The sequence below is a fragment of the Anolis sagrei genome, chromosome 5, assembly GCF_037176765.1.
Source record: "Anolis sagrei isolate rAnoSag1 chromosome 5, rAnoSag1.mat, whole genome shotgun sequence".
Lineage (NCBI taxonomy): Eukaryota > Metazoa > Chordata > Lepidosauria > Squamata > Dactyloidae > Anolis > Anolis sagrei.
The window spans coordinates 53,978,694-54,005,499 of NC_090025.1; the positions used below are offsets into that span (position 1 = coordinate 53,978,694).

At 39.4% G+C, this 26,806-nt stretch overlaps 1 protein-coding gene across 6 annotated transcripts in view; it reads left to right on the forward strand.

The window, feature by feature from the left end:
* FNIP2 (folliculin interacting protein 2) overlaps positions 1–24,370 on the forward strand; it is a 61,206-nt gene extending 36,836 nt beyond the window's left edge. For 5 of the 6 annotated variants that reach the window (XM_060778776.2, XM_067468702.1, XM_060778774.2 and 2 more), the window contains 10 exons: positions 819–939; positions 4,599–4,800; positions 7,385–7,473; positions 10,214–10,360; positions 10,462–10,631; positions 12,695–13,901; positions 16,340–16,496; positions 18,231–18,431; positions 19,961–20,076; positions 24,026–24,370. In XM_060778776.2, coding sequence (XP_060634759.2) covers positions 819–939; positions 4,599–4,800; positions 7,385–7,473; positions 10,214–10,360; positions 10,462–10,631; positions 12,695–13,901; positions 16,340–16,496; positions 18,231–18,431; positions 19,961–20,076; positions 24,026–24,104 — 2,489 coding nt within the window. In that variant the 3' untranslated portion in view covers positions 24,105–24,370. Of the gene's footprint in view, positions 1–818; positions 940–4,598; positions 4,801–7,384; positions 7,474–10,213; positions 10,361–10,461; positions 10,632–12,694; positions 13,902–16,339; positions 16,497–18,230; positions 18,432–19,960; positions 20,077–24,025 lie in introns of those variants that run through there. The other variant, XM_060778778.2, reaches the window with a different exon arrangement.
* Positions 24,371–26,806: the final 2,436 nt, after the last annotated feature.

Sequence of the window (26,806 nt, forward strand, 5' to 3'; positions counted from 1 at the left end):
CCTGACAGACAGACAACTCTCTGAAGACCAAGTATCCATACTAGCGAAAGGAGGAAACTTTGCTGTAACCGCCACCAGGATCCCAGTAGAAAACATCATTGCCAATGTTGAATCAGCAATTTATCGCCTCCCCGAGGAGGAAGCAGAAGAAGTATGAGCAGAAACAGCAAGGATCCTGAAAAAGGCAAAACTTCCCTCCAGTAACATTACTAGGAAGGAAAGACAAGCCATCAGAGAACTGAATTCAGATCCGGATATCCTCGTTATGCCAGCAGACAAGGGGGAATGCCACAGTTATCATGCATATCTCTAGAACATGGCTCTATAGCCCGAAAAAACCCACAAGAACCTAGTGATTCCAGCCATGAAAGCCTTCGACAATACAAGGTAGTTTGTCTTGGACAGTGTCTGCACACTGTTTTAAAAGATCATGATTGTTCTGTGTTGTACCTGCTTGGTTCTTGATGGCATCACCCAAGGTGTGATTAAAAACTGTCAGTCTAATCTCTTGGCAAGATGGCTACAGAAGAGAGCTCTGTGTTTCTCCAGGGATGATGTTGGGGTCCATTATTACTTTGTAACTTAATGGAACTATCTCTTTCTTCTCCGTGTGATTGTAATATGGAGGAATAATCATCTTATCTGTTATGTGTTTCCATGCTATATTTACATATAAGGTAGAGCTGTTGGCCTTTCTTCGTCAGCCTAGCAAAAGAAAATATATGTTGGATATCTTTAATAACAGCAGGATATAAACTTCCATGTGATTAGGAAGTGACAACTTAAAAAATGTTGTCATCTTTCTGCTTTCCTGCTAGCATCTTTGAGCAGTCTTTTGATGACTCCATTGCCATCTCCAAGCCCTTCTTCTAGTAGCTTCCAGCGCCGCTGGCTAAGAAGTCAAACAACAAGTCTGGAAAATGGCATTTTCCCCAGGTGGTAAGTATCACAGGCATTACCTTCCTCAAATTCAGATGCTGTTTATAGATACCTTATATGCAGTTACTTTTCTGCTTTAAGAAACCATCCATAAACTACAATCAGAAGTCTTTAAGCAGACTGGCAGAGCAAGTACATTTTAACGACCTTTGTAACTGGAGTATGCAAAACTTGCCCAGCTTCTCTAAAGCTTCTGCAGGATATGTGGAGATGGAGAGACCACATAGAAGGTGTTCTCTTCAGATACTGTTTGTGTTTTATTATTTCTAGGAGCCTGCGGTGGCACAGTGGGTTCAACCCTTGTGCCGGCAGGACTGAAGACTGACAGGTTGGAGGTTCGAATCCGGGGAGAGCGTAGATGAGCTCCTCACTATCATCTCCAACTCCCCATGTGGGGACATGAGAGAAGCTTCCCACAAGGATAGTAAAACTTCAAAACATCTGGGTGTCCCCTGGGCAATGTCCTTGCAGGTGGCCAATTCTCTCACACCAGAAGCAACTTGCTGTTTCTCAAGTCGCTCCTGACACAGAAAAAATATATATACTGAATTTTTATTTTATTTTTTAAATAAAAATTCACATAATTGGGTAAAAAGCTATCTGGGAGGAAAAATCCTAGAAGCTGAGGAGAACAAATTAGACTTTATATCCATCTATAATTCTTAATTGGGGAACAAGAAAGATACTTCAGAAGAATTCCAAATATGTGAGCTGCCACTAAAATTGCCATTTCCTTGGCACAACATGGGGCATAAACTGTGAAACTGATATTTAGGGCCTAGATCAGATGTAGACAGAATGGTGTAGGCCATGTGGAGAACATATGGCCTTCCAGATATTGATGGCCTGTATTCTCCATCAGTCCCTACTAATGTATCCATTGGAGAGGAATCCTGGGAATTGTAGTCCAACCATAAATAAATTGGCATATTGCCCACCCCTGGTGTAAGGTAATCTCAAACTTTTATGTATGTATTAATATGTTACATATATACTTCTTTTGCAGGATCTGGTGCAGCTTATAATATGAATTAAAACTAAGTACAGTCCCAAAACATTCAAATAAATGCTGAAGAACATTTTAAAAAGAAATAATATATACATATATAATAAAAGCACCAGATCCCATCTGATACTGGAGAGCTAAACAGGATCAGCCCTGATTAGTGCATAGATAGAAGACCACCAATGAATACCAGGAGCTGTAGGCAATATTTCAAAGAAAGAAACTGGCAAAACTGCTTCTGAGTATTCCTTGCCTAAGCAAATCCTGTAAAATACATGGAGTTACCATCAGTCAACAATTAACATGAAGATGCACACACACACAAACTCATCAGAGAAATTAGATAATGACAGCTTTATAGATGTATGGGGTATTGCATACATTATGACATGAATAGGAAACTTTCATAGTACTTTTCTATTTTTCTAAGCTGGATGAGATTTCTGAAAATTGACATCAAAAACATCTGGACATATGTGTCTTCAGCCCTGCCATATAGAGAGAGTATTTATTGAGTAGGGCAGCGGGACATAATAGTACTACTTTCCACTATGATATTCCTCAATGTGGCTTGCAGTCAGTTTAAAACAATGTAAAGAATGAGTAAGAAAGAAGGAGCAGATACATGTTAAATTGTTCTCAGGTTCATTTCTTACATCTCAGACTTAAGCTTATTGAAAACTAGCACATGTTTAAATACACAGATGTGAGCCCCCACTTAACATCCTTCTACCTGAACTAATGATTATAGTATGACTTAGTTATTGTTTCCTTTACATTTCTTGAACCATAAAGAGTTAAAAATCATTGAACAGTACTTCCCAAAAAGACTTCACCTTCTAGAAAGGATGAGAGGATGCAGTGCTCATAGCATTTCCTTGTTTTTGGAACAAGATGCTGGTTCCAATTGTCCTCATGCATTGTTTGTAGCAGGTTGACTTCAGCTGGAAATCTGTTTAAACTATGTATTGCCTTGATTTGACCCAGTAGGGATTTTTTATGTTTCAAAGTTATGTGGTTACAATTGGAGAGATATGGAAGTAGATAGCAAAACTTCTCTGAAAAGCCAAGTCCATTATTATGTAATTTCTTACTCTTGATCTAAAGAACTTAGAACTTAATCAGTGTGAAGCTTCACAAAACAATATATCTTGGTTTGTACATCACATAGGCTGTGGATTCACATTTCTAGCATTTTCAACTCATTTGTAAAATGACTTTGACCACTTTTAGTATGTATTTTCTTGTTATGCTCCCAACATCCTCCATTGGTACCTTATGAACTCCCCATGAGTTAGCGAAGGGTGTTTTGCCAACTGCAAATACTTTGAAAAGGATAGGTAGGGTACTGCCACTATTCATCATTATAACTTCTATAGTTTATCCTTGCCTGTCACTAGGCTGCAATTCCTGTGCATTTTGAAATCACTTTTCAGAGTTATAAAACATTGCTAACTTACCTCTTGTTTCATTGTTTTACCATAATGAACTCTGAAGGACTTTGGTCTGGAACCCACTATGTCTGATTACGTAGTTTGATATAGTGACTACATGGTAAACAGCTTTTGAAGCAAAACACAATGCATTGATATCTGCATTATTGATTTAATGTTTAAAATTTTAAGTGATTTTTTAAAAAGTGTTTGCATGAATATCCTAATGCATTGAAATGTGATTTACCACAAAACCCTATACATGTCTACCCAAAGTGAATTTTTGTAGGCTTGCCTTTTAGTTGCTTATTGTTGAAATTGCACAGGCAGCAGAATTCCAACTACAAAGGGCAACTGGGTTGAAATTATTTCTGTTGTCAAAAGTTTTTGTTTAAGCCTGAGTTACAAATTCTGAAATATGTTTCTTCTAAGAAGACAAAGAAGGCAGGGGGAGGGTGAGACTCTTCATTTAATATTTTTTGTCTTGATATAGTAACATTTGACTTCAGATTCTGTCTTGAGGAAGATTATTCGATTATAGCCACATTAGTATTTTGATTGAAATATTATTAGTCATGGATACCTCTGTTGGCATAGGGAATTATATTTTGCCTCTCCAAATGTCCTTCCACTTGTGAGTAACTGAATTCTATGTGGTAGAAGTGCAGGCATTCATGTACTAATACCCCCATGGAAAAATCCAAAGTGTAAAGCTACAGCTAAATCATAGAATTAGAAGAGACTACAAGGGCCATCCAGTTCAACCCCATTCTGCCAGGCAGGAAAACACAAAGCACTCTGGTCAAATTGCCATACAGCCTTTGCTTAAATACTTCCAGAGATGGTGACTCCATCAACCTATTCCCACTGCTAAACAGTTCTTTGGATTACAAGGAAGATTGTATAGCTATGCATCATTGTTGGAAAAACCCATTTCCCCTCCAGATTGGATTGCAGCTAAACTCAAGGGGAAGAGGGAATTCCAGTGTGTGTGTGTGTGTATATGGATAATCATAATCCTTCTACTTAGTCACTGAGTCCTGGATCTTTGACCTTGTAAACTATGGCTCTACTACACCACTGATGGAGTACAAGGAGAGACACAGTTCTAATATCAACACACCTAGAATGAACAAAAACCTCTGGGATGTTGGTGGCTGTATGTGTGTGTTTTTGTTTTAAACGTAAATACAGCTGTTCTTCTGCTCTCCTTTCTTTAGCTCCACTGAAGAAACATTCAGCATGGCAGATGAAAGCTGTAGCCTCAATCCTGCAATGATTCGTAGGAAGAAAATTGCCATCAGCATCATTTTCACACTGCCAGAAAATGAAGAGGCCCAGAGGGACTTTCAAGATTTCTTCTTTTCTCACTTCCCCTTATTTGAATCACATATGAGCAAGCTGAAGAGTGCAATTGAAATGGTAAGCAATGGGGCAGATTTCCTCCTGGTTTTAATTACCACCTGTAAAGCAGATTGGCATGATAGGAGGTTGGCCAACCAGGTTTCCACATACTTTGTTAACTGATGCTCCCTTCAGCAATATCACTGAATCATTCACAGGGTGGACCAGTGTAGGAGGAAGGCTGTAGTAATTAGTAGGCTTGTGCATTTCGGCTGAACCATAATCCATTTCCGCTATCTGAATTTTGGCGGGTCCACATATCCATTTTTGCGCATCTCCCGAAAACAGGTGGGTGTTCGAATAGCCATTTTCGGTCCGCAGTCAAAAAATGTGGCAAGATCTGACCCATTGGCAGCAATGGGACGGGCTTCCCAGGCCCCCTTCCCATCATTTTTAGGGCTATTGGGATGAACAGGACTACATTTGGAAGGCACATCTAGTACTGTTAGCCCACCAAGATTCATAACATTTAGGTCATCCCTAATTTTTTAAAATTCCTTTTCTTTCTTGAAATAAAATCTCCTTTTATAAATTCCCAAAATGGCATCCCCCGCTGGCCCTGCCCTGTAACCTCTCCAGCAGCAGCAGGGCACCATCCTTCCTACCAGATGTCAAAGATGCATATCACACAGCTCACTATTACACTTTCTTTACTAATATAAAAAAGCAACTTCTTTCAGAGCTTTTGCAATTCTTGTTCTCACAATATTCTGAAAGAAGCCAGCAGCCTACCATCCAACAATACATTTTTTTTAAAAAAAAAATCAAAATGTATTGTTGGAAAATCTAGCCATGTTTGGGGAAAAACTATGTTTTTGTAGCTTATTATATTATTTTAAGTCTTCACAGTTCAGAGCAGGTCCTCAGCTTCACTGATTCGGAAAGGTAAGGTGGCAGAACCCCAAAAAAGGGTAATGGATGGGCTCAGGGACAAGGGGAGAAGGATGACTTCAGGTCAGGCAGACAGGTGGCTGGCAACCGGAGAAGATGGGCACTGTGGCTGTTGGCTGTGGCTAGATGTGGCTGGCCAATTGCTTGCATGAACAGGCAGGGTTTTTTGTGTTTTTTTTTTAAATTAAAAGTTAGAATACAAAAAAAGAATACAAATAATAATAACAACAATAATATTTTATGTCCTTATAGAGGTTGGAGTTAGAGAAAGACGATGGATTCTTTTGGCTTGGCAAAACTTCCAGAGAAACTCAATAGTTTTATTATTATTAGGCAGCCAAATTATTATTATTAAATGAAATAAGAAGGCAGCGAGCACTGAGAGAAATATAATAAAACAACAGAGAGATCTTGTGATGGGATTGAAAATTAAATAAATTAGTATTGGTGGTAGATTTAGGTTGGTAGGTAGGTAGTTTTCTGAGGATGAGGCTTTGCTGTTTTCTGGAATTTTTATAATTATTAATGACAATAATCTTGTAAAAAAGGAGCGAGGAAAGAAGAAGCTAAAGGTCACTTAAATAAAGGCTAAAGGGTGACTTAAAGCTCAGAGCCACCCTAAAAGAAAAGCACACCCACCCACGTCCCCAAACCTTGCCCGCCCACCCACCCATACTTTCCAACAACCAGTCCCTAAATAAAAAAATTAGGAAAATAATCTAGAAAAATCTCACAAAATCAAAAAATAAAATTAGATTAAGTGAGCCAAGCAAAAAAGCTAAAGCTGCGAGCAAGCAAGTGGCAAGGCAATTTGACTTCACAGTAATCGAAGCACCTCTCTCTAGAACCAGGATGCAACTGAGCAATGGAAGTGCTTGTCCCATGAAATAGATACAGTGTGTGTAAGACACATCATGGCTTTCGTCTATTCTGATTGGCCCAACAGGCAGGGCTCATGTAGAAATCCCATGCAAGCCTGTGGCAGCCTCTCCGCGCACTGCGTGATCCCAAATAGAACAGAAGGTAGCCACAACTGGCAGCCATGTGGTCTGTCTCGGTCGCAAAAAACATGGTAGCAGAGCCCTTACCGTTACAGGCATCTAAACAAGCCTAAAGCAAATGGCCAAAACAAATCTCTGCACAAACCTAGTAATTAGACCTATCCAGATGTCATGTTCTCAGCCTTTGATATGCCACTTGAGCAATACTTCTGAAGTGGGCTTCCAGTCCGCATTTGAATGCGAACCTGTATGCAAGATGTTCTCCATAGCATCATGATTGCATTCAATATATTATTTTTATAATGTTCATTTGTCACTTCTCAGCCTGCAATGTACAACACTTAAAGTCATATTCTTTAACAGTAAACTGAAACAATAAAAAAACAGTTGTATAGCCTAACATTTTTCCTGGGTTATAGTGAAGACCAGTATTTTACCCAAGAATTTTTAAAAAAATGCTTTTTTACTTAATTCCATAAAATGAGACTGATTCTTGCCTATTTCCTACATCCAATATATCACACGCTGACAACCTGTCACTCAAGAATAATTTTTGGAGTCACCATGAAGCAACAGGAGGAGGGTGTAAAGACCTCGATTCTGTATTTGGTTCCAGATCCTGAATTTTTTCAAAAAAAGCTTTTTAGTAAATTTTTGAAAGAAGCACTATTTCATTTTAAACCTCTTGTCATTATTTCTTTATCATCAAGGCTATGATCTCCTGTAGAAAAATAGCAGAAACTAGCCAAAGAGTGCAAGTTTACATCAGCCGGGTCATGAGTGCCCTGGATGAATTCAGGTGAGTTACTCTTACATAAAATTATCTAGGAGCAGGTGACAAGTAGGTTTATTTTTCTCCAAATGGCGAATCCAGACCACCATTTAGGTACAGATTCATTTCAGGTTTTTCCATGTTGTGTTAATCTTTCTGAGTTTGCCATACACACATATTTTTTCCTCAGTGACATAGATTTGTGCTTGCATACCAGATGTAAATTGCAATTGTTAAAATTTTGTTTTGTAAAACACAATTTAAAAGGAAAGAGGAATTCTTGTTCTCAGTGTACCCCCTAGTCTCATAAATTTCACAGTTATAGAACAGTTCATGATAACACCTATCATTTGAGGTGGTCTGCAAAGGATGGCCTAAATATGCAGCACCTTGGGTGTTGGACTGCTAGTTCATGGGGTGCAGGGTAGTAGTGACTTATTTGCAATCTGCCTCTTCTGTTCAGAATTGTAACCCCCACCTACAGTAGAACACTTCATTTTGACACTTTAGTCCTAGCTTATGCTGTTTAAATTCTTATTTGTGCAAACTAGTGCAAAATTGCTCTTTAGAATCCTAAAACAGCTGTTTTTAACCTGGGTTTCTTCAAGGACTCCATACTGTACTTGCACTGTTATAGAAGCGTCAGTACTGCCCTAAGCTATTACATTTTGAATCATTGCTATCAGTGTGAAATTTGCATAATTTGAAAAAGCTGAATGACAGAACTGGATTCTGGGAGTTATCCCCCAAAACATAACTTTCGCACACTGATCATAAGAAAAGTGAATTAACAGTGAAAACCACTACATTTACCTCTCTTTGAATAGCATTAAAGAATTGTTGTTGTTTTTTAAAGAACCCCTCCTCACCAACCTATAACTCCTGAAAAGTCACTTTCCAGGCTCTGGCTGTCATGCATATAAAAAAATCCCAATGTTGAAACGACAGAAGTTGCATGAGTGTGAAAAAATAGTATTTAAATAAGGATTTCATGCTTCATTTTGACTTCTGTGTGGATTTGATCATCTGACCATACTTCAGCTCATTATTTCAGCACCTGACTGGGGCCAGGGCCAAGACAGAGAGGGTGGGTCGAGATTATATAAAAGAGCATGTGAGTCAGAGATGAAATGCACAACATAAACGTTCCCGTCAAAACCGACACTCATGACTTGCTGCCTTTTGACTGTCCTGGGGTACCAGGGGATAATGTAGAAATGGGCTTTGCCAAGTTTTGATAATGGGTCTCCCAGATAATAGGGAATGAATAATCTGGAGTGAATTTCTTTGTTTATGTAGAATTTTCTCAGTTTGCTCAGAATCTAATGTTTTGTCAAAAACCTTCCCTGCATTTTCCTATTACCCCCAAATACCCTAGATGTCACATGTGTCAAACTCAAGGTCAATGGCCGAATCCAGCTCACTGTGTCATTTTATGTGGCTCTCCTGTATTCCTAATTATTAGACATCATGACTAGAGCTGATGGAAGTTGTGGTACAGTAACTTCTGAAAGACTGTAGTTCAGTGGTTCTCAACCTGTGGATTCCCGGGTATTTTGGCCTACAACTTGCAGAAATCCCAGCCAGATTACCAACTGTTAGAATTTCTGAGTTGAAGGCTAAAACATCTGAGGAGCCACAGGTGGAGAACCATTGCTGTAGTTTGTCAGAAGAGTGGGGTTTGAATTTAGATACAAGGCTTTTGGATATGATGTCTGATTTTAAAATGTACTTTAACTTTTCCCCAACTTCAGAGCCACAATTGCTGTTGACTTGCAATTTCCATTATCTCCAATCCGTATGGCGGATATTCTAAAGTGATAGGATTGGTTGCTTAGTAACATCTGGGGGCCCAAATTTGAAGTTTGACACCACTGTGTTCTAGCGATATGTAAACATAGGGTGGAGGGATAGGTTTGCCTATATTCAGCCTCAAGCCATAAGATAGGAAAGAGTCTCCAGTCACAATTGACGCACTTTCCACAAATACACTTGTAAGTGAGGTATTCCACAATTTTCACAGTCAGGCATATGCAATCTCACCTTGTACATTCACACATCTGAACCAGATTTTTGATTTCTACCATTAAAGCAATGTGATGAAAAGCTTCTGCAGTTATCTTGGATAATGTGTATCCTATACACATGGTACAACCCTGGGTTTCACTATAGTCTCATTTGGTAACTTTACTTCCTTTCAGTATTAGATCTGCTAATCAGTTGTAAGTTGTACTAACAAGCTGAAAAAAAAAGTATTTGAATAAGAATTTAATGCTTGACTTTGGCTTCTGAATGGATTTGTACCAGTTGCAAGGAGGAAAGGATCCTCTATTCAATGAATCATTCACACTGATTTTATCATGTACCATCACTGATTCATTAGATAGAGTGAGGCAATTGCCTCAGGTGGCAAACGGCAGGGACTGGCAAGGACAATGTGTGCTATTACATGTCTTCATTTTTCTTTCTGAATTTTCTAGAAACCTCCTCTTTGTTGGAGAACAGAACTCCATGTGACACTTCACCTGTCTTTCCCTCAGGAGGGAACAGCTTTGTGTATCTTCACCTCAAGCAGAAAATGTCTTATGTCACCTCTGCATTGATTCTTGAATTTCTGGACCATTTCAGTGGCATTGTGGGACCATAATTAATATTTTGACTTTACAAAACCCTTCCTTTTTGCTTGAAAGAGGTTTTGTGATGTGAATAATTGCATTATTTTAGCTAACACATTGTTGCTGTTTTTCTTTCTGGGAACTCTTTGTAGAGCTACAGTCTGGAACTTATATTCATTTCCAAGAATTGTAGAGCCTGTGTGGCTTACTATGATGTCTGGTGCTTCAGAAAAGAATACGTTATGCCAGCACTTTCTCAAGGAGTTCACTTCTTTGATAGAGCAGACTTGCAAAAACCAGTAAGTCACCTCTATGTCCTGCTTTGCTCTATTTCTCTATTAGAAAGAGTAAATGTATGGCAATGTTTATTGTCTTGTTTCTGGCTATTCTGTCTCCATAGGTTCTTAGCTGCTCTATTAACAGCAGTGCTGACTTATCACCTGTCCTGGGTCCCAACTGTGATGCCAGCTGACCATCTTCCCAGCAGGACCTTCTCTGAGAAACACGCTTCTCAGTCTGTGAACTTTCTAGCAAAATCTCACCCTTATAATCCACTCTGGGCACAACTTGGTCAGTAGAGATTTTCGCATGTAGACATTTTCTAAAAAAAAAAAAATCTATAAAGAAAGCAGGAGTATGCTTTGAATATAAATAGATTTGTTTCTATGGGTGTGGAAATTGTTTGCCTGAAAATGTTAAGGTTTGGAGCAACTGGCCTACAGTTAGAGAACAATATGACCACATTCATTAACACATGCACCCATATGATTGACTTTAAGCATGTATGTTTGCACCCTGCAACCTAAAATTACAACCAATTGCCGGATTTTACTACCGTAGCAACAGTGGCAATGATTCAGTGAAGCTGGGCAATGCCCTCTAGTGGTTTCTGAATACATTAAAAACTGGATAATTGGATTGCAGTCTCTTTGGCACTAAGGAAGTAAGTGCAAATGAAAGAACTGGATTTTATTTTTATTCAGAATGTGAATGAATCTGAGGTTTGTGCATTAGTAAATAGCAGTTTTTCTAGTTTCAGAATATAACAAAAATAACACAACAAATCCATAAGATAATTCAACACCAAAATCAGAAGTCAGATTGCTTACTGTCTTCCCTTACCCTCCTTCTTGCTTCAAGCAGAGGAAATAGTGTTGACAGAGTATTCTGCTCTACAAACCAAAGAATGGCCTAACTTGTAATTCTCATGATGAATTCAATAGCTATGTCTTAGTACAGAAATAGGCAACTTGTGACCAGATTTTTTTGTGCTACAACATCTCTCTCTATGCATAGATAGTTTTAGTCCAAGAATATCTGAAAGCTGTTGTATAACAATATTTGGTGGATCACACATTAGCCTGTTCAGTTTAAAGTTGTTAAGTTTGACTGTTTTACTCATTCTTAACTGTTCAGGTCTTCAAAATTTCTGTTTAACACCTGTCAGACAATAAAATATTGCAGTCCTAGTCATAATCCAGTTTGACTTGGATATTGCTGAAGTCTTGGTGTAGCCTTGAGTAATACTGTATTATATCTGCTATTCAGGCACATAGCTTACACTTCACCAGTCTGTAAATCTCATGGTTCTGTTTTATCAAATGCCATATTGTGCATGTATATAGTAACTGCTGCACTGATTTAAATTGAGTGGCCCACCTCTGTTGTATGTAGCATATCTGTATGATATGAGTTGCTGTAAATCTTATATTACACTTGAAACTCCATCCAACATAGAAACAGAACTGTAAATTGTAAATCATTTAATTTTATATGAGTTTGAAGAAAAAATCACTTAATTTTATATGAGTTTGAAGAATTCAGGTGATGTTAACACCAATTCAAAATATAGACCTCCCTGTTAATGATGTACCAAAAAGAAAAATTCTACTTGTACGATGTAAAAGGACCTCAAGGGGTAGATAATTCCAAACATTTTGATTTTCAGTTGGAAGTGTATTCATTTCTCCTACTAAAATCAATAGAACTTAATTTATCTCAGGATGGAATTGTAATGTTTGCTTCCTAAGTGCTGACTCATTGCACCTTGTTGTAGACAGAGAAATCACCTTTGGACAAGTTTGTTTCTAATGCAGTGGTTTGACCTTTTTTTGACCAGGGACCACTTGAACAGGGACCTGTTTGAGAAGGGACCACTCTCCAAAGGGTTACAAATCAGTTTTTGGTCAACTTTAGATGTGGTTTGGTTATTTGAGGTGCCGATTGAGAAAACTGCATTAGATAGAGCACATCAGCTCTAGTTTTAGATACAGAACATATGCCATTCAGTAGTTGCCATCTGCTCACCCACAGCAAACCATATTTTATAATCTAGAGCTGATGTGGTAGTAGTAATCTTTTGTAGGTAGTCAGCCTTTCTCCTCTCAACATCCCCATTGTTTCAGCACAATAAGAGGGTTTTGCAAGACCAGTTGCTCTTCTTGCTGAGTGATTTCGAGGCAACGGTGTTGTAATGGTGAGGCCGAGGACCATATTTTCGTACTTGCGGACCACTGGTCCACGGACCAAGGTTGGGAACCACTGTTCTAATGGATTCAGTTTAAGTCATGTGTCTGCCTAGTTTAATTACTTTGTATATCTCTCTCTTTTTCTTCCCCCTTTCCTTGGTCTAGGTGACTTGTATGGTGCTATAGGTTCACCTGTCAGGATGACAAGGACTGTAATTGTTGGGAAACGTAAGGATTTGGTTCAGCGGATACTCTATGTTCTTACATATTTCTTGCGGTGCTCTGAGCTACAAGACAATCAGCTGACCTGGAGTAGGCAAGTTGGAAGAGAAGAGCAAACTCTGAATGGGAGCAATATTACAACAGCTCTGGAAAAGGGAGAAACTGAGGAATCTGATTATGTGGTTGTCACTGTTCAAAATGAACCTGCTCTCATACCTCCTGTTCTGCCTCTAAAGCATGGAAAGCACGGGAGTTCTGCAGTTCTGGAACGTAACAGTTGTTTTGAGCCTATCTGCTTGAAGGGAAAATATGAAGGAATAAATGCTGAGCAGTGCTCTGAGATTTCCCCTTGTGTGTCCAGAGATGGCTTCCCAAAAGGAATTGTGGAGGAGACTAAGAAGGGAAAAGCTATGGGCAATGCAGGACCTGTTTCTGAAGAGCAAGCTAAACTGGATCATTTAACAGCAAGGATGCATAATGGCAACCAGTGTTGTGTAACAGAAGAGATGCTTCTTGGCTTGGCAGTTGTACGGTGCCCTGATAAGTCTGACCAAAAATACCCTCTTTTGGAAAGGGTTACCTTCCAGATTGGAAGTTCAGCCTCATCAGAGTCTGATTTAGAGACCCAAAGAAAGGAGATGGATAAAACTATTGGGGTGCACAGGGCTAAAAGCAAATCTCCCTATGTTATATCAAGTCCGCTTTCCCAATCCCAGCAGGACAAATCCAAGTTTTGTCTTAAATCACGGACAAAGCAGAAAGCTAGTAAAATGCAAGCACCCTGGTTGTTGTCAGATCAGATGTCTGTGTCACCTGATAGCAAAGTCAAGACAATAGAATCAGGAACACTGGAGAAAACTAAAAGTACATGCTGTGAAAACTTGGAAAGAGGTTCATTTGAATCTGATTCAGGCAATCCTTATGTTGAGCCAGAATCTGGCCAAGTAGTTACTCAGGAGATCCCCTATGGGGATACTGGCAGGAAACATACTTTTAGAATGGAAGAGAACATTCCTAGAAATGAAAGCTCTGACAGTGCCCTGGGCGAGAGTGATGATGAAGGCAGTGCATGTATTCCAGATGTACCATCTCTAAACTCTCCCAACATTAGACCTGGAGAACTTTCTGAGGTGGAACTTCTTTTACCAAGGTAAATAAATAACAAAAAAGTGCTGCTCTAAGGTGTAGTTTCCCAGAGGTTTGATGCTTGCATTGTTCCAAGATACTTATATGATGTGATGGTAGTTCTGTTGTGAAATTTGATCTAATCTAAAGCCAGAGGTTTTTACCACCTAGCAGTATTGACATAGAAAAACTAGCTTGGGACAACCTAAATGTATTTATATTAGTGTAAGTGAATGTATATTATTTCACTGAGAATCCTCTTTAGATAATGTATGCAAATATTTTGTGGTACATGCAGCTTAGGGTTAAATGTGGAGTTGTTTGTTAATAGCCATGAAGCAACTAACATTCAGATATGAGAAATAGTTGTTCTTTGGGGCCAATCTTTTTCATTGGCAATTTTTCATGGCCCATCCTGAGTATGCCAGGTCATTATCACACGAAGCTCATAATGTGAGCTGCAGTCTTCCCAGCCACAGATTGAATTACTTACAGTTGCATGCTGTCATCCTGTATTCACTCCAAATCAGTCTGCAATTCATCTGTAAGCTGTGATTTTTTTTTTTTTTTAAAAAAAAAACCTTGCATTTTCAAGTGGCACTTTGAAGCAGTACTTTCAGCTGTGCGGTAAATGCAAAAGCACTTCAGTTGTGAGTTTGAAAACAGTGATGTGTTATTGTGAGCCACTTTTAACTACTTCACTTCCCTATGGCCATAGTACTAATAATGTTACTTTTGCTTTTTGCAAACTGTTCTTTTACAAACATGGAAGCAACGTGTTGGAACCAGAATTCTGAAAATGCACTGCTGATCATTCAGTAAGAAATAGCCCTTTCCTTTGCAGAATGCACAAACCAGGGGAAAGATTCTAATTGCAAAATGAAACTTTTATTTTTTTTTTAATTTAAAATTATCCATTTTGCAATACAGAAAGGTTGTGCAAAGCAGCAGCTTGTGTGGGCTTGCAATAAAATTAGCCCTCTCTCTTGCTGAATACATATACAGTGTTCCCTCACTTATTGCGGGGATTACTTTTGAGGACCCCCCACAATAAGTGAAAAACCACAAAGTAGAGACGTCCCCTCCCCTTCCCTCCTTGCCCTCTTTACCTTCCTCTTCCTCCTTCCTGCCTGGGCCTCTTGCCACCATTTGGGACCTGCGATTGAGGAGGCGGCAGAGGTGTCGCAGGGCCCTAGCTGCCCCCTCGCCCTCTTTGCCTTCCTCCTCCAAGCAGCAGCAAGAGGCCTTGGCGGCTTGGAGGAGAAGGAGGAAGAGGAAGGTAAAGGGGGTGAAGGGGTGGCTCTTCTTCGCTTCTCGCCCTCTTTACCTTCCTCTTCCACTGGCAGCGAGAGGCCCCGGCGGTGGTGAGGAGGAGGAAGAGGAAAGTAAAGAGGGCAAGGAGGGAAGAAGAGCTGCTTCCGCGCCCTCTTTGCCGCCAGGGCCTTTTGCTGCCAAGCAGCAGCAAGAAGCCCTGGCGCCGGTGAGGAGGAGGAAGAGAAAGGTAAAGAGGGTGAGGAGGGAAGAAGAGCCGCCCCCTCGCCCTCTTTACCTTCCTCTTCGCCGCTGGGGCCTCTTGCTGCGGAGGCAATGCCAGGTCCAAGTGGCAGCAAGAGGCCCAGGTGGCAACAAGGAGGAGGAGGAAGAGGAAGGTAAAGAGGACGAGGGGGCTCTTCTTCCCTCTTTGCTATAGTGTTCCCTCGCTACATAAAATCTATGTATGTGTGTGTATATATATATAAGCCCGCTAAACAGCAAGTCCACGGTAAGTGAATCGCAAAGTAGCGAGGGAACACTGTAATGGGAAAAATACTAAATGGAAAGTGTATATTTCTCTTATTGTTTTAAATGTTTAAAGGGACAGTGCTTGTGATCTTAATTATGAAGCCCCGGTTCCCCAGTCTCATGAGATTTTGAACTTTCAAGGTTGTGGAATTTGTTTGGTGGAAAAAAAAAGGGGGGGGGAGGTATGGATTAACATGCAATGCATGGTCTAGGACAGTGGTGCCAAACCTTTGATCCTCCAGGTGTTTTGGACTTCGGCTCCTACAGTTCCTAACAGCTGGTAAGCTGGCTGGGATTTCTGGGAGTTGAAGTCCAAAATACCCAGAAGAGCAAAGGTTGGGAGCCACTGGTATAGGAGGAGAGAAGTCATAAGCAGATGTAGTAAACTAAACATGTTTGTTATTGTCTTGAAGCACTTGCATAACTGATTGGTGCAATAAGATGAGCAACTATCCTGGTGTTTTCCACTTCAAACTCGAGGTGTGTTTGCAATGCCAGATCTGTTTTCAGAGCCCTGTGTGATAATGTTCCAAGTATTTTGGCAAGGAAAGAAAGTGATCATGTAGTCCATTTGCATAACACTGTTTTTGTCAAAATAACTTATAAAACACTTCAGTGCCATTAACAAAGAAGCCTCTGAGAGGGTGAGTGCTAAGCAAGCTGCTAATTCCTGTGTTTTAGATCCAGTACAGTCAGCAACCAAAATGTGAAGCATTTTGGAAGGTCGCTTCTGGGTGGCTATTGTGCCTCATATATGTCTGATCTGGTGTTACAAGGAATAAGTAATGAGGAGCAGCTTAAACAGTGCTTACCAGCCGAATTGAGTCATGCTGTGAATGTAAGTCTGTGTGTGCTTCTGAGAAAGATTAATACAGACAAACATGGGGAGAGGGGGAGGGATCTGGTAGAACCGACAATAAGCTTTGGTTAGAATGGGCTGCACAGGAGGAATTCAGGTCTATCACTTTCTTACACTAGCAGAATTTAGATTTCTTTGTCACAAATGTAATGGTGATGATACACTATAAGAGTGAAACCATAAATACCATATACATCTTTCATGACAACGGCATTGTGTAACATCATCCCATATACTACTGTCCCTTTTGCCACTTCAACTCCAGATTGTGTCAGCTGCAAACTTGTGTACTGGTTAAAGCAGTGGTTCCCAACCTGTGGCCCTTCAGGTGTTTTGGACTTCAGGTCCCATAATTTTTAACAGCTGGTAAACTGGCTGGGATTTCTGGGAATTGAAGTCCAAAACAATGGAGGACCAAAGGTTGGAAACCACTGGGTTAAAAAAATCTTTCACTTAGTGACTATAAAGAGTCAACACAGAGACACACTCAAATTACTTTATGAAGCAAAGTATAAATATAGTGTAAGTACAGTATAAGTATAGGAATTTTAGTTAAAAATCAACTAAAAAAGCTGGGTTGACTTATCTATGGATCAATATGAGTATTGTATCTTACAACTGATCAAAAACAAAAGCATCCCCTTCTTTGAGTAGAGTGGTGAAAAACAAGAGCTTATTCCATCCCAGTAGCACTTGGAAGAAGCACCAACTCCCTCTACTCTTTTCACCATGGTGCTACTTCTGGCCCTTTTAAATGCCTGTACAGGGAAATTAGTGCTTTTTTGTAATGATTCTTGATTTATGCACAGAACATATCAAAATCCATAATTTTGACCCCCAAACCACTCTCAACTTATTATTTATTTATTTATTTACAATATTTATATACCGCCTTTCTCACCCCTGGGGGGGCGCAAAGCGGTTTACACATAAATAATGGCAAAATTCAATGCCTTACACTGGGCACCGATACGATACCAGTACAAACAATTACGATAGTAAAACCACAATTAAACATAAATCATAATTAAAACAATACATCAACATGTGATGTGAACTTGTACATTAATATATAGGAAATGTTTTAGGGGTTGGGACAAAGAACCACCAAGTTGTATACCTCTAGGATCTCCTCACTAGGTGCAATATCAAGTCACTAGAGTTTAGAAGTATAGTTCATTCCCACGTACTGAACATGAACAACTTTTCCCAACGCCATTTCTATTTAAGCAATGAGCTGTATTCCATTTGCTTTAAAAAAAATGAGTTTTCTCTATTTATTGCAAGCAGTAGAAAATATACTCTGCTCTGAGAAAATACTTTTCATCGACCCTATCTAGTGCAGCTAGTAAAGGAATACTGGAATTCCAGTCCATTGTTATCTTTCACAAGAAATTCCTTTCACATAGAAAATTCGCACTCATGGAGAATTTTCTTAGAAACTCTGGTGATGTATAATATTATTGTGAATTAATTATAGAAAGCAGTTGTCACACACATTCACCGAAGAAGAAAAAACCTTACCTACATCGGAACTGTCAGTTTTTTAGACTGAGTGCTTGAATGCAGCTGCTGTTGGGGAAAAGTCTATTGTGTTCAGTTAAACTGAATACAAAATGTAATATTTGTGCTTTCAATATGCAATGAAATAAAATATAGAAGAGCAGTTTGAAATTCTGTTGTTTGTTCTTTCTGATGTCTTTGTTTTCACAGCATCCTGTTCTAGATGAGCCTATAACAGAAGCTCTTTGCATTATTGCAAATACAGATAAATGGACTGTCCAAGTGGCTACAAGTCAGAGAAAAATGATGGACAATATTAAGCTGGGCAAGGATGTCCTAGTTTCCAACCAAGTGTCTTCCTTATTGCAGTCCATTTTACACCTTTACAAACTTAATCTTCCTGCTGACTTTGTAAGTATTATTTTACAGTCAACTTCATTCAGGCATTTCACACAGGGAAAATGTGATACATATGCCATTCCACTTTGTTTTGAAATGTAGAAGAAGGGCAGCACAGAAAAGTGTATTTTCCCTGCTCAGTTAGCAAAACTAATTGCTGCTGTCGGAACTGAGACTCTGGGACTGTATTATTCAAAGTAGTGGTCCATGAACTGATGCCAGTCTACCAACTATCATCTGCCAGTCCTTGCAGAGTTTTTACGAAAGGAAAAACTAGCTTATTATTTATTTATTTACTACATGTATATCCCATCCTTCTCACCCCAGCAGGGGGACTCAGAATGGCTCACAAAAGGCAGTAGTTTGATGCCATACATATACATAAATGCAATAAAAATAAACATATGCATTAAAACTCAAAAAACAATAGCAGCATTAAAACAATGATTAAAATCATGTTATCCAAAGTCAAATCTGAGGCCATTCCATTAGCCATTTCACAATTCCGTATATTCATATTGCACTAGCTTGTTAGCCAAAAGCTTGGTTCCATAACCAGGTGTTAACTATCTTCCTGAAGGTCAGGAATGAGGGGGCTGCTCTAATTTCACTGGGGAGGATGTTCCATAGCCGTGGGGCCAGTTCTAAGAAGGCCCTGTCTCTCATCCCCTCCAAACGTGCCTGTGAAGAAGGTGGGATTGAGAGCAGGACCTCCCCAGAAGATCTTAACCTCTGTGGTGGAACCTAGAGGGAGATACATTTGGTGCCAATGGTTATAAATATGGCACTAGTCCCTCGCACACTGGCCAATGGTCACTCACATCAGATAGTATAAGAAATAGTGGACTGGGAAATCCACTATTCAAGAATTGGAAACAAGACTACCTTTCTTGATTGGAGTCTAGTTTTTCCCCCTAGCAGACCATTGTTCCCTCTTTTATTCCTCCCAAACTATAGGTCCACCAGAAAACAATACCTTTCAATTCCAGCAAGCATAGTAGGCTATACGGTGGGACTGCTGACTGAAAGGTCAGTGGTTCGAATTCGGGGAGTGGGATGAGCTCCCATCTGTCAGCTCCAACTTCTCATGCGAGGACATGAGAGAAGTATCCTACAGGATGGTAAAACATCAGGGCATCCCCAAGGCAACATTCTTGCAGACGGCCAATTCTTTCACACCAAAAGCGACTTGCAGTTTTTCAAGTTGCTCCTGACAAGAAAAAAATAGGCTACATATGAGGCCTAGGGGTAACTGATACCAAAATGCCTTCTATCAGCCTAGCTATTCCCACTTCTGGCACTCCTGGTGATTAGTAAACTACTATCCATTGTTAGGGTAAGTATACTTGTCGTTCTATGGCAGGGCATCTCTCTCTCTCTGGATAGTCACTTTTTAAAAGGTGTTAAACTGGACTGGTAAAGTACGGAGATTAACAGAATATTAATCTTCCCATGATTCCATGTATTTGGGTATTTGCATGTTACCTGTTGTACTAGATTCTTCTGGATTTGATCACTGTGTACTTTTTAAAAATTGACAGTGCATAATGCATCTCGAGGATCGCCTACAAGAAATATACCTCAAAAGCACAATGCTGTCTAAATATTTGCGAGGTCAATCAAGAGTCCATGTGAAAGAACTTGGAGTCGTGTTGGGGTAAGTAGTGCTAACAATGCTTTGAAGTTTGAGCAGGTTTAAAAAACAACAACTACAGTCATTTACCAAACAGTTGAAACCATTAAAATATTCATGGAAAATAAGAGCGATGGTTACATAATCCATGTTTTGTCAATTACCAGACTAATCTGCTGTGATATACTGTGATCTTTAACATGGATTCTCCTTGGCACTAATTTGAAATTACACTTGTCACAGAATGCTGTCCCTGGAGATTCTATGCCCATTACCTTTTTTTACAGTAAATATGTAAAAATGTTTTTCTTTTGAGTGGAAATTTTAATTGTTATACATTCTTACATAGTCTATTTCTGCTTAGACACATGGCTTAGACCCATTTGGATTAATATAACATACTGGCTGCCTTTGGAATCTGCTTGTACACTTCAGCATATTTAGTTGGCTATAGCTAGGTTGCTAACCAAGGCTTGTTAAAGGAAGCACACCTCTCCCTTGTTGAAACAGCCTAACTGGCTGCCAGCTCCTTTCCAGGCACAATTCACACTTCTGGTTTTGACTTACAAAAACCTATGTTGCTTAGGCCCATGCCAGCTGAAAGTTTGTATCTCACCATATCAGCCTGCCTGTGTTTTGATCTTTAGGGAGGACTTTATTCCCTTTCCAAAGTCATCTTCTGAGACCATGGAAGAGGATCTGCTCAGTGGCTGTTCCTATCCCATGGAACTCCCTCCGAAGGGAGGCTCTAGTTGGGCTTTCCTCTGCTCTTTTTTCACCAATAGGCAAAGAAATATTTAAAATTCAGCATTTAACCAATTGTGATAGGTGTAAAATGGGTAGATGTTACATAATGTGTGTTTTTGCTGTTAATATATTAAAAGTAATGTTTTAATTGGATTGATAACTTTTGTACCACAGGTTATGAGGCCAGAAGTCTTTCAGATTTTATTAACTTTTGAAATATCTGTATTTGCATATATATAGTGCATGACAGGGGGGCCTTGGTGGCACAGTGGGTTAAACTGCTGAGTGCCAAACTTGCTGACCAAAAGGTTGGCAATTCAAGCCCGGGGAGCGGGGTGCGCTCCCGGTGTTAGCCCCAGCTTCTGCCAACCTAGCAGTTCAAAAACGTACAAATGTGAGTAGTTGAATAGGTACCACTTCTGCAGTAGGGTAATGGCTCTCAGTGCAGTCATGCCAGCCACATGACCTTGGAGGTGTTTACGAACTACACCGGCTCTTTGGCTTAGAAATGGAGATGGGCACCACCCCCCAGAGTCGGACATGACTAGACTTAATGTCAGGAAAAACCTTTACCTTTGCCTAGTGCATGACAGATGATGGTAAAGGGAAGGCTAGTCCCATGTCCAGCATCCACTGAGTTTTATCTCAAGAAGCCCTGACAGGTGAAAGAGAAGTGGGGGAGAACTCTGCCTAACCAAGGTCTCTCTAAAAAGCAAATGTCCCAGACAGTTCCCTGCCTGATATTATCCTTCCTACCCATTCAGTCAAGTAGCTAGGAAAGGAAGGGAAAATCCTCCTGCTACACTTTTTAATTCTCTCTGGGCTAAGTACAGGTGGTGGCAAATGGGGTCACTCTGTGTTCACCTTTGCAAGTGTTTCCAGGGGGCTTGTCTTGGACGTCTGCTTTCTACAGGGGCCTTGTGTAAGCAGAGTCCTCCCACCCTCTTCCTCCTCTTCTCTTTCCAGTTAGCACTCCTTGGTGAGACCCCAGCGAGCACTGAACATGTGGCTAGCCCTTTCCCCCCCCCAAAAAAATAGAAGTGGGTAGCTGACAGCAAAAGGTTTGGGGGGTATTTTGAATTTCTAGATAAGGGGGATTCAACCTCTAGTGAACTTTTTGGAAAATACACTGTATTAATTTATCAGTATTTTTTCTACTAAGTCTGGGGTTTTTTTTAGAACAAATTGACTTTGAACAGTTTTCCGTTGAACAGTTATTACAAAGAGTGAAAATAAAGACTAGAAGATTCCAGTGGAGGAATCATGAAGAAATTTCTGTAGCCTGTCATTTAGCTATCCCAGTTTTAGAGTTGAAGAGTGTGTGATTTGTTTGCTTCTGCAGCATATAAAGTAGTTAAATAAATGAATGCCTTGGAAAATAATTTTGTTCCCAACCCTGAGTTCATAAGAAACTGCGCTGTTTATTTTGTCGTTTGACATTTTTAAAGCTTTGAAAAGATACATTACTCTACCCTCAGATAACTCAGCCTTCAGCACAGCAAATGTGTGCTGTTTGATATAAATTTGACAAATAAACAGCTCTAGATTAGCAAAGTGCTGGACCCTCTCTGTTACAGTATCTGAATACAAATTGTTCCTTAAAGGCTGAGTGTCTTACTGACAAGGGCTTGGAGCAACATGCTTATAGCATTCAATATTATCTTTGGGGTTTTTTGTAGGTTTATGTTGCTGGCAGGTGGATCTTGTTATAAGCCTCTGTATCACTGCACAATATTTTTCTTAAGTGTGTAATCCATGTATGCTCTCAGGAGACACTCCGGTTGCTTGGTTGCACATGACTATTGATTTCTCTTCCTCCCTATTCCTCAAAAACCTATTGTCTTTGGTTAGAACAGTTCTGTTCTTTGCAGAAGTCCCTCAGGAAAAAATTGGAAGACTTTCCACTCCAAGGAATCCCTTCCCTGTGTAGTTAATGCCATAAGTTTCATGGTGTGTCCTTTTTCTTGCCAGTCAGAATGTGATGCATGGCACAGCAGATAGGAGGAGGAGCTTGAAAACGTGGTTGTTCCAGTGTGCCTTACCAGAATAATAAACCTTTAGCATTATGTCCTCTAAAAGCACTTTATACTGATTTAGGACTGCTTGTACGTTTCCACCAACGCCCCACCTCCTCTATCTTGTTCATGCCCAGCATTATTTTGTAAACTTCAATTACATTTGGCCCAGCCATAGATTTTAAATGTGCAGTGTACCTTTAATGTTTATTCTATTTGTGTATGAGATTTATTTTAATTGCTTTTTATTGTGTTTGTTATTGCTTGTATTGATGTATTGTGGGCTCGGCCTCATGTAAGCCGCACCGAGTCCCTTGGGGAGATGGTAGCGGGGTATAAATAAAGTATTATTATTATTATTATTATTATTATTGATACACTTAATGCAGAAACAGGCAACCTGGCACTTTCCAGTTGTTTTGCATTGCAATTCCCATAATCTGTGACAGTCCACTCTCTCTGAAGCTAATGTTAGACTACTGTTAACTAAGCACAGATTAGATTAATAGGACCATGCGCTTCCTATTGTTGTCAGTCTTGCATGAACATGGAGCGGGAGGTGTTATGAAACTGTCATGCCTCCATGTGACAGTGCTTAAGAAGCACACATAGGACTGTGTTTTAAGAAATGATTCCCACTGTGTTCACTGAGGCTTTGCTTTCAGAGAAATGGGTATGAGTTTGTAGTTTTACTATAATCTGACTTGGGCAACTTGTGGTGCTTCCGATCCTGATGCATTGCAGCTTCTGCAGTCCCATGTCATTTGCTGTGCTAAGGCTGATGGGAATTGCAATCCAAAAACATTTGAAGAGCTACAGTTGTCCACCCCAATTCAACAGGACAGCTTACATTATCTCTCTTAAGAGTTGTATTCTGTTACATATCTTCAATGTCTACCATTGCAGAAAATTACTTTAAAATGTTGTGTTGTTGTTTGCCTTCAAATCATTGATGACTTATGGCAACCCTAGGAAAAACTTACCATGGATTGTATTGGCAAGATTTGTTCTTATGTAGGTTTGCTTTTTCTACGAGGCAGAGAGTGTGCAACTTGCCTTAATAGGTTTTATGGCTGAGTAAGGATTTGAGTTTTGGACTCAAGTCATTGTCCAATCCTCAAACCACTACGCCATACTGACTCTACTTTTAACTTGTAGCTTTAACTTATATATTTAAAAGTGTCTATCTTTTTTCCACTCATTATCTTTAGGATTGAATCCAACGACTTGCCTTTGCTGGCTGCTGTAGCAAGTACTCATTCTCCGTATGTTGCTCAAATACTCCTCTAAGCTACCATGATGAAAGCAAAAGCTTCCTTGGCAAAGGGAGTGGATTTAGGTGTGAAGAACAGCAATACCAAATGTGAAGTGGTGAGGAGTGGAAGACAGCAGGCGACAGCAATTGGTTCTGTCACTTTTACTTCTCCTGGATTTTGCCTGAACACTTATTTGTGGGTTTCCAGTTTACATAAAGTAAAAGACATTCAGGGTTTTTATACTGGCATGCAGCCTGACATTTTAATGGACAAAACCATTAAACACTGTTGGCAGATAAACTGTTTATTTGTTGTTTTGAACCAAACCAAATGGGAAAAAACCCAAGTATTGTTTCCTAACTATTGCACTGGTCTTGTTCTGATTTGCCTCCAACTGGACTTCTTTAAAGAAAACAGCATCACATCTCTGTGTTGGGAGGACAAGCTGGAAGATGTATGCATGAGTATGCACTTGTGTTACAGCACTGCTCTTCATTGGAAGAAGGACTGCCAATAATGAACCTGCAACTTCACTCAACATCCGTGGTTAAGAAGAACGTTCTAGCATCTCCATAGTGTTAGATGAAATCGGAAGAAGCTGCTGGAGTCTTCGGTAAAGCTACTATCTTCTACATTTATGTCAGGTCTTGAACTTGTTTCTTGGCCTTACTGAAACATCTCAGACCTGCTTATTTGTCTTACATAATCAGCCCTCAAGAATGTGTTTTTGAATCTTAAAAGCTGACATGGTGGTGAACTTGGCATAAACTCCCGATGGTTTATTTTAAAACCTAAGTATATCCTGTTGCCCTGTAGATAAGAGACCACACTTTAGCCACCCTGTGCAAGCAAGATCCGCTTCTTAAGTGAATTCAAGAAATGTACAGAAGAGATGTCACTGAGAAAAAGAAAGGTGGCTATAGGAACAGTGACAGAGAAATTCATTAAGATAATTCCAGGTATTTGATCCAACAACTTTTGCACTAGCCTCTCAGTGCCTTTCACTTGTTACGTTTTAACTCTAGAAGAGAAACGTAAATGATTTTAAAATCCAAAATATCATTTTTTTTTTCTGTACTAATGTAGAGTCATGAAAATCTTGGGTTTCAAACATAGGGCCTTTTTCTGAACAGGTTCAGTGTAAACATAGTGACTTATCAAATTTCAAGCAACTTTCAAGTAAATTAGCTTGTGAAATTGGAACACAGAACAGTAAATCCTTTTAGAAAGGCCATTTATTAAACGGATATAAAAATAAGTTTAGAGCATATAAAATCTTCCGTTCTCTTTCATTGCTCCTTAATTCTTTATCATACTGACTGCAATTCAGAGAGCTAGGCAATACACCTAAAAATGATCTGTCCCTGATTAACTTTTAAAATGAATGAAAATTTTATTGTCTAAACTGATGATTTGAATTCTATGGGGAAAATCTACACAAGCAAGAATTAAAAAGAGATGTCTCATCCCCATATCAACACCATGAAACAAAATTAATCAGCATTCCATATTTATATTATCTGCTATACACTTTAGGGCATATATATCCTGCCTCCACCTATTGATGCTTCTCTGTTTCCAGTTTTAAAATGTGCTTTTAAGAGAAAAGTAGAGGCTGAAAAGCCCCAAATGAAGATTGTGATGTCTAGGAATGTAGTAAAAATAGCATTATTCAGAAACATAAAACCTCCCTTCCCACTTTTTTCCCCTTGGAAAAACTACCTCAATTGACAGAATAAGCTGCCAGCAGGGGGAGCATCAAGTGCTTGTACCTGTTAAAATTTCTGATGGAATGTGCTGTAAGATGTGCAGAGCATGTGCTGTACCAGTGAGGTTCCATGGTTATGTTTTATTTCTCTATTTTAAATTTTAAATATGATACATATATACATAAGAGACACTGAACATGACAAGAAAGTGGAAGCTCCTAAATCTTAACAGATTCCAAAGTGTTTTATTTTCCATGGTGTGTTAGCAGTATTTTGTACCAAAAAATGACATAAAATACCATGTTTTTTAATTTCCTGAGTGGGAGCAAATCTCTTCAATATTTCATGTTTATTTTGCAGAGTGGATTTTCCCCCCAAAATTAATGAATACAAAAACGAATAAAATAAAATCTGGTGTCTTTTTAATAGATGTTGATCTAGGTAAACAGTTTGTAATGTATCAGTGCAATCAGAGTTTTACAGCTCAATGCCTAACATTTGAAAAGTATTGATTGGTATTCTAGGTATTCTCTTCTGAAATCAGCATCCCGTTTTGAAGGTTTGGTTGTCTTTTAACTTTTTAGTCAGGTTGATAACTGTACCGCTAAAACAGATGTCCATACACTAAAATAACAGTTGCATTTTTTAGAAATACAGCAGCTGTTCTATTTGTTTCGGTGAAGCATGTTACCTGGATTAGATGAAGTAACGTGACTTTCTAGGGAAAGATGCATATGTGTGTGTGTTGGTGTGAAATATCTTTGGAGAGAAAGTGCAAATACTGTATTATGATTGTATTGTCGAAGGCTTTCATGGCTGGAATCACTAGGTTCTTGTGGGTTTTTTCGGGCTATAGAGCCATGTTCTAGAGGCATTTCTCCTGACGTATGCAGCGAAACGTCAGGAGAAATGCCTCTAGAACATGGCTCTATAGCCCGAAAAAACCCACAAGAACCTTGTATTATGATTGTTTGGATACCAGTGTCAAACTTCTTACTTTGGGCTGTAAATGTACAGTATCATTTAT